We start from the raw sequence: 8,342 nt of genomic DNA, 5'->3' as shown, positions 1-8,342 counted from the left end.
TTGGTGGTTACATATAGCTTAACCCCTTTAGTACAATGATGCATTTCTATATACATTCTGCTTACTATTTGGTGATTTTATAAAGCTTTAGAAACTTATATGGGGGATTAAAATACTGAAGACTCTGGACTATTAATCTTCTGGCCTCTATAAATCCTTCCTAATGTCAATAAAATGGTCTAATTGTACACAAATCTTAAGGTAAAAATGTGTTCCAGTACTGCAGGGGCTAAGTATGTAGAAGTTAGACCTATATTCAGAAACGCTTTGCTCTCTCACCACGACTATATCAGAGGATTGTTCGGTCAGAATGATGCAGTTGTTATATCCGAAAATCGTTATACAGAGGTTCGGTATAGTGACGGTTTACTGTAGTTAGAAGTCTATTGTAAGTGTGTTCGACCTATTTGGAGTAGTGGAAGTGTTATGTTAGTCGATAGTATTCTGCCTGGGAGTGGTTGTTTGGTATTTAGAAGTTGGTGTTTGATAGTTAAAAGTTGTGTTTGGTAGTTAGAAGTGTGGTTTACATGTGAATGAGTTATTTACAGTATAAAGATTTGTGGAAATGTTTGAGAGAATATTAAATTAGGTTAGTGTACAGTATTTTGCCCTGGGAGTGGTCATTTAGTAGTTATAAGTGAGGTGTTTGGTAGTTAGAAGTGTGATTTAAGTGTGTTTGAGTTATTTGCAGTAAGGTGATTTGTGGAAGTGTTTGAGAGAATGTTAGATTAGGTTAGGTTGTAGTATTTTGCCCTGGGAATAATCATTTTGTAGTAAGAAGTGATGTGTTTGGTAGCTAGAAGTGTGATTTAAGTGTGTTTGAGTTATTTACAGCACCAAGGTTTGTGAAAGTGTTTGAGAATGTTAGGTTAGGTTGGGTTGGGTTAGGTTGCAATATCTTGGTTGTTGGGTGTTAAGGACTGTGTGGTTTTGGCTTGTTAGGTTGAGAGATTAAGAAAGTGTCTGTGAGAAGATTAATCAAGTTAGGTTAGGTTAGGCTGAAGTATCTTGCTTGTTGAGTCATTGAAGGCTGTGGTTCTGGCCTGTTAGGTGATACAGATAGCTAGTTACAGTACTGAGAGCTTATGGAAGTAAGATTAATTAGGTCAGGTTAGGTTAGACTGCAGTATCTTGGTTGTTATGTCATTAAAGGCTGCGATTTTTATTCATTAGGCCAGGGTGTTCTCAGCCTGGGGTTCACAAGAAAATTTCCAGGGTTACTGAGATGGCTGAGCTAATAATATCCTTTGCAGTAACATTACACATCAAGTTAATGTCAGTCACTAAATTAACACTGTTTGATGTCAGATTACTGGGAGTTCGGATGGATGGTCTTATAACTAAGGGGACTCTAACAAGATAAAGCTTGAAAACTCTATATTAGGTAATAAAGTTAGCTAGTTACAGTATTGACCAGTTAAGGAAATGTCTGAGAGGAGGTTAGAATAGGTTAGGTTACTTTATCAGTATATTAGTTGTTGGATCATTAAAGGCTGTGGTTTTGGTTCATTAAGTAATAAGGATAGTTACAATATTGACAAGTTAAGAACATGTCTGAGAAAAAATTATGTTATGTTAGGTTAGGTTAGGTTAGTTTGCATTTCGTCCTTGCCAAACCTTATCCTAGTCTCCCAGCACATGACCTGACCTTACCTGTGGCTCTGGGTAGGGGTCGTCTGCCACATAGAAGCGCACTATTGACCCGTCAGCGTGACCCGAGAGGAAGGCCGTCCCTCGCAAGCTGCCACAACGAATGAAGACATGAAAATATGATCATAGTAAAAAAGAAAAATACTGATAAATAGTAAAAAAAGAAAATGTAAGAAAGAGATGCCAATAAGCAGAAATAAAATCAATAGAAACTGAAAAAAAATGAGCAAGAAAGAATTCCCACACACACACACAAAAAAAAAAAAAAAAAAAAAAAAAAAAAAAAAAACAAGAGCATTAAAATAACCCACAAAAAACACACAAACACACACACAGAAAAACAATAATAAACAAAACAATATCACCCCAAATAAACCCAAAAAGCACACTAACATAAACACACACACACACACACACACACACACACACACACACGGCCCGGTAGCTCAGTGGTTAGAGCGCTGGCTTCACAAGCCAGATGACCGGGGTTCGATTCCCCGGCCGGGTGGAGATATTTGGGTGTGTCTCCTTTCACGTGTAGCCCCTGTTCACCTAGCAGTGAGTAGGTACGGGATGTAAATCGAGGAGTTGTGACCTTGCTGTCCCGGTGTGTGGTGTGTGCCTGGTCTCAGACCTATCCCAAAATTGGAAATAATGAGCTCTGAGCTCGTTCCGTAGGGTAATGTCTGGCTGTCTCGTCAGAGACTGCAGCAGATCAAACAGTGAATTACACACAAAGCTCATAAAAAACAGAAAAACACCCTAAAATAGACCAAAAACACCAAAAACACACAAAAAAACACTGGATGTGTAGGTTCGAATCCCACCACATACTGCTTTAAAGCTATGCCATTTGTGGAGTGGTTTATAGTGAGTTACATGTCACCATGATACCAGGTTCTAGGTAGATGCCCTTGGGTGGTGATGGGCCTTAATATGCCTACCACTATAAATAAAATTGCCTGCACCACTAATGGGCTTAACAGCGCTTCCCACATATACACTTCAAGTATGCCTGCAGGTGCTAGAGGCCATAACGTACAAAAAACACACACACACACACACAAACAAACAAACCCCTCACTAACTTTGGAGTGACAGAGACCACATAGGAGTCCGTTTGGAAGAGTGTTTGGGATTTATTTGTCTTGATGTTGGCGGCGCGCACCTTCCCCTCCACCAGGCCGAAGATAATTGGCCCCTCAAACGGCCAGGCCAGGCATGTCACCTGAGATGACTGCACGAACTTGTTGCATATCACCTTCTTCTCGCCCCTGAGAGAGAGAGAGAGAGAGAGAGAGAGAGAGAGAGAGAGAGAGAGAGAGAGAGAGAGAGAGAGTTAAGAAACAAGGGGAAGGAAGAGGGTATAAGGAAATCATGTGAGGAAAGGAGGGGGAGAGATGAGAGGGAGAAGAGAAGATAAGAGAAGAGAAGAGGAGAGGAGAGGAGAGGAGAGGAGAGGAGAGGAGAGGCGAGAAGAGAGGAGAGGAGTGGAAAGGAGAGGAGAGGAGAGGAGAGGAGAGGAAAGGAGAGGAGAGAGTGGAGAAGAGAGGAGAGGAGAGGAGAGGAGAGAAGAGGAGAGGAGAGAGAGAATAATTATCTTTATTATCATCTTGTTTCTCTTATCTTATCCTACTTTTTTTCATGTAAAACTAAAACATTACATTCCAGGTGAACTCAGCCTGTAGAACCAAGACAAACAGACAGACAGACACAAATAAACAAATATAGAGACAAACACAAACAAAGACAAAGAAAGAAAGAGCCAAAACACACACACACACACACACACACACACACACACACACACACACACACACACACACAGAGACACTCACCAGTCCTCACCAATCTTGTACACATATATAATGTTGTCTGTCTGTCCAATCGCAATCTTAGTGCTGTCCGGGGAGAAGGCGATGGCTTTCACCAGGTAACTCTTCTTGCCATACTGCAGAGAGAGAGAGAGAGAGAGAGAGAGAGAGAGAGAGAGAGAGAGAGAGAGAGAGAGAGAGAGAGAGAGAGAGAGAGAGGCTATTATGTCTTCTTTGATCTTCTTCTTCTCATTCTTATCATTAACAAACTAACAATATATATAAAAAGATAAATAAATAAAAGAATTAAGGCTTGTCTTCTGAAACACTTTGCTCTCTCACCATGACTATTTTCAAAGACCACAGAGATGATTAGCCTGGTTCTCAAGACTGTTTCTCCTATCAATAATGCAGAAAATTTCTTAATCTGTCACTAGAACCATAGAAACACTCTTAAAAACCAGTATAACTTCAACAAGAGTATTTTTAAAAGTCACAGATGACTAGCTGGCTTCCCAAGACTGTTTCTCATGTTAGTAATGAAGAAATATTGTTAATCTGGTACTAGAAGCATAAAAACACTCTTGAAAACCTACATAACCGACTAGAGCCTTTGGAAAGTTGTGGTGTGATCATAAGTCTTTCAGAATATTTCCTATTACTCTAACACACACACACACACACACACACACACACACACACACACACACCCTTGAACCCTGTACAATACAACTAGGTAAATACACACAGTTTAAAAGAGAGAGAATAATTAAAGCAAATATCAAGACAAAACTGCAAAACCATACACTCCACCTCTCATAAACCACTAAAAAGCACACACACACACACACACACACACACACACACACTCAGTACCTTGGGGTCTGCTGGCTTGGTTGAGAACTTGTCCCTTCTCTCCCCCTGCTCGTCAAACAGCAGCACCACCCTCTCTGCTGTGGCCACCGCCAGCTTCACATTGTTGGGGGACCAGGCCAGCGCTGTAATCTTGGCAGCCCCGTCCTGTTAGGTTAGGATAGAGTAGGTTGTATTAGGATAGGTTAGGTTGAGTTAGGTTGGGTTGGAAAGACAAATAGGTAATATAAATGGAAAATGACTTGGCTGATAGTAAGACAGGTAATGTGTAAAGGAAGGATTTCTGACATCTTTTGCAGTGCACATTATTCAATTTAATGCTCCCCCCCCAACCCAAAAACCCAGATTTCTCACTGGTCCTACGGATTCTATCCTTCTCTCTGTACCTTCATCTCCAGTTTCCTTTCCGATCGTTCTATTGCTGCTGTAGTAGACGGTCACTGTTCTTCCCCTAAAACTATCAACAGTGGTGTTCCACAGGGTTCTGTCCTATCACCCACTCTCTTTCTATTATTCATCAATGATCTCCTAAATCTGACTCAATGCCCTATCCACTCCTATGCTGATGATACCACCTTGCATTATTCAACAGCGTTCAACAGACGCCCAACCCAACAACAATTAAATGACTCAAGGCGAGATGCTATAGGACGCCTAACTTCTGATCTTTCACTTGTTTCTGATTGGGGCAGAGAAACCTGGTTTTGTTCAATGCCTCAAAACTCAATTTCTACAACTATCTACTCGACATAACCTTCCAGACAACTATCCTCTCTTCTTCAATAACACTCAACTTCCCTCTCCTCTACATTAAACACACTCGGTCTATCCTTCACTAAAAATCTAAACTGGAAATTTCACATCTCTACTCTTGCTAAATCAGCTTCCAAGAAGTTAGGTGTCCTATGGCGTCTTCGTCCATTTTCTCTCCCTCCCAGCTGCTTGCTCTGTACAAGGGCCTTATCCGCCCGTGTATGGAGTATGGCTCTCATGTCTGGGGGATCCACACACAGCTTTACTAAACAAGGTGGAATCTAAAGCTTTTCGTCTTATCAACTCTTCTCCTCTAACTGACTGTCTTGATTCTTTAAGTCACCGCCGCAATGTTGCATCTTTATCTGTCTTCTACCGCTGTTTTCATGCTGTCTGCTCTTCTGAACTTGCTAACTGCATGCCTTCCCCTCCTGCGGCCTCGCTGCACAAGACTCTCTACTTCTTCTCATCCCTATTCTGTCCATCTTCCTAATGCAAGAGTTAACCAGTATCTTCACTCCTTCATTCCCTACACTGGTAAACTCTGGAACTCTCTACCTGTGTCTGTATTTCCACCTGCCTATGACTTAAACTCTTTCAAAAGAGGAGTGTCAAGACACCTCTTACGTTAACTGGACCCTCCTTTTAGATTTTTTTGTTTTTTCTCTTTCTCCTACTTTCCTCTCAACAGGGCCTGGCAACCAGCGGGATTTTTTTTTTTCCAACACTTTGTTTTCCCTTGGCCAGTGCCCTTGTAATGTAAAAAAAAAAAAAAAAAAAAAAGACATAAGTCAGAGTTGAATAAACAATCATAACTTGAGAAATATTCATTTGCGAGGGCAATGACAGAGACCATGAATCACTTCACTACATTTCTCACCAGAAAAAAACATGAGTCACATCACAGCTTCCATGGCTGAGTGAAACTGTCAAGTGTCCAAGAAATCAAACATAACACTACATAACATATCAAATCATAATATAAATTTCACACACACACACACACCGCGTAGTGTAGTGGTTAGCAGCTCGGCTAACAACCGAGAGGATCCGGATTCGAGTCCCGGGAAGCGGTGAGGCAAATGAGCGCGGCTCTTTTTTTTTTTTTTTTTTTTTTTAATGTGTGGGGTGTGTTCACCTAGCAGTAAATAGGTAGGGGATGTAACTGGAGGGGTTGTGGCCTCGCTTTCCCGGTGTGTGGAGTGTGTTGTGGTCTCAGTCCTACCCGAAGATCGGTCTATGAGCTCTGAGCTCGCTCCCTATTGGAGAAGACTGGCTTGGTGACCAGCAGACGCCGTAGTGAATAACACACCATATTAATCCCCCATCTCTTCGCTAACTCACTAATCAAACCATTCCAGTCCACACACAGATGCTACAACAACACACGCACCAACACAACACAACACACAAACATACGCAACAAAAGGAAAACCAAACTTCAACACACACATACACACACACCACATTACTCCCTCACTTCTCCACCAACACGCTACTCACACCTTTGTAATCAGCACAGGGGCTTACCTGGGGCGGGAGGATGTTCTTGAGGTGCTTGATGTTCATGATGGCGGGTCAGATAAGAAGATTAAGGAGGATTACAGAACATCTCCCTCTCTCACTCCATTATCAACGTTTGGAATGACAGCTCGCCCAGTGAAGGTTTGTTGCTTTGTTTGTTAGCGACACAACGGGATCACTATTTGGTGGGTGATTTAATAGGAAAGCTTTCATTCTATTTCATGTTCTTCTTGTTATAATTCCTGTTTATTGCTATTATTATTACTATTTTTATTAAATTTAGCTTTTTCGGTGTTGTTATTGCAATTGTTATTTCTTTGTTTTGTTTGTTGTTATCTATTCGTTTATTGCTATTATTATTGTTTTCTTTAGTAAATCTAGTTTTTTTTATAGTGTTGTTATTGTAGTTGTTTTTTCATTGTTGTTGTTTGTTTGTTGCTATTTTTGCTATTGTGTTATATTCTTTTTTTTCAATTTTTCATTCTTATACTGTTCTTGATATACGTCCTGTTAAACTGCATTCTAACCACTAGTACTTATTTCTATCATTATATTTTGTTCATCTCTCTCTCTCTCTCTCTCTCTCTCTCTCTCTCTCTCTCTCTCTCTCTCTCTCTCTCTCTCTCTGTCTTTTTAAGAAAAATAAAAGAAATGGAAATTGAATCTTGTCAACTTTATTACAGAGAGAGAGAGAGAGAGAGAGAGAGAGAGAGAGAGAGAGAGAGAGAGAGAGAGAGAGAGAGAGAGAGAGAGAGAGAGAGAGTATATGTTTAAGCATACATTCTTAAAAATATTACACAACCATAGACTGTAATAATAATAATAATAATAATAATAATAATAATAATAATTAATAATAACGAAAAAAATAATGATAATAATAATAATGACAACGAAAAAAATAATAATGATAGTAATAATTAGATAAAAACACAGAAATCTTCTTACATATTTATATATACTATATATAGAAATTTATGTTAACAATAATGTTAGTTTGTCAGCACCTTAGTAATTAATAATAATGATAATAATAATAATAATAATAATAATAATAATAATAATAATAATAATAATAATAATAATAGCTCATTTTGAAATCCAGCAGGGGTAAAAATGAACGAGTAAAAATTAACATGAAAAAAAAAATAAATAAATAAAACCATAACGAAATGAAATAAAGGAAAATAATAATAACGATGATGATGATGATGATAATAATAATAATAATAAAAATAATAATAACAATAATAATAATAATAATAATAATAATAATAATAATAATAATAATAATAGTAGTAGAGTAGTAGTAGTAGTAATAAAAGGAAAATATATTTAAAAGGTAATATATAATAGTTTTGCATGATATATAAAATTATCATTATCATTATTATTATTATTATTATTATTATTATTATTATTACTCAAATGTATTTTACATAGAAGAATAAAGAAATCAATAAATAAATGTATTAATAAATCGACAAAACTATGGAAAAAAAAACAAAGCGAAAAGAAAAACAGAAAATGACAAAGATTGGAAAAACAAAACAAATAAATAAACAAATAAAAAAAAAAAAAAACAAGAAAAGCCTAAAAAAACGACAAATATATAAAAAATACCCCAAAAGTCTCGACAAATTATACAATAAGAAGAAAAACTAATAACAAATAACAAAAAAAATGAAGATAAAGAATAAAGACAACAATAAAACACGACCAAGTAAA

The 8,342-nt window shown here is 38.0% G+C and overlaps 1 protein-coding gene across 1 annotated transcript in view; it reads right to left on the bottom strand.

The window, feature by feature from the left end:
- The window catches only part of LOC123511485 (intraflagellar transport protein 172 homolog), a 30,798-nt gene extending 24,023 nt beyond the window's left edge, over nucleotides 1-6,775 (bottom strand). Inside the window, 5 exon segments of the mRNA XM_045267427.1 lie at nucleotides 1,654-1,741; nucleotides 2,739-2,924; nucleotides 3,489-3,601; nucleotides 4,341-4,484; nucleotides 6,621-6,775. Of these exon segments, the coding sequence (XP_045123362.1) occupies nucleotides 1,654-1,741; nucleotides 2,739-2,924; nucleotides 3,489-3,601; nucleotides 4,341-4,484; nucleotides 6,621-6,659 (570 nt within the window). The 5' untranslated portion in view covers nucleotides 6,660-6,775.
- Nucleotides 6,776-8,342: the final 1,567 nt, after the last annotated feature.

Source organism: Portunus trituberculatus, chromosome 4 (assembly GCF_017591435.1).
Source record: "Portunus trituberculatus isolate SZX2019 chromosome 4, ASM1759143v1, whole genome shotgun sequence".
Taxonomy (NCBI): domain Eukaryota; kingdom Metazoa; phylum Arthropoda; class Malacostraca; order Decapoda; family Portunidae; genus Portunus; species Portunus trituberculatus.
This window is presented reverse-complemented; position numbering and strand designations above follow the sequence as displayed.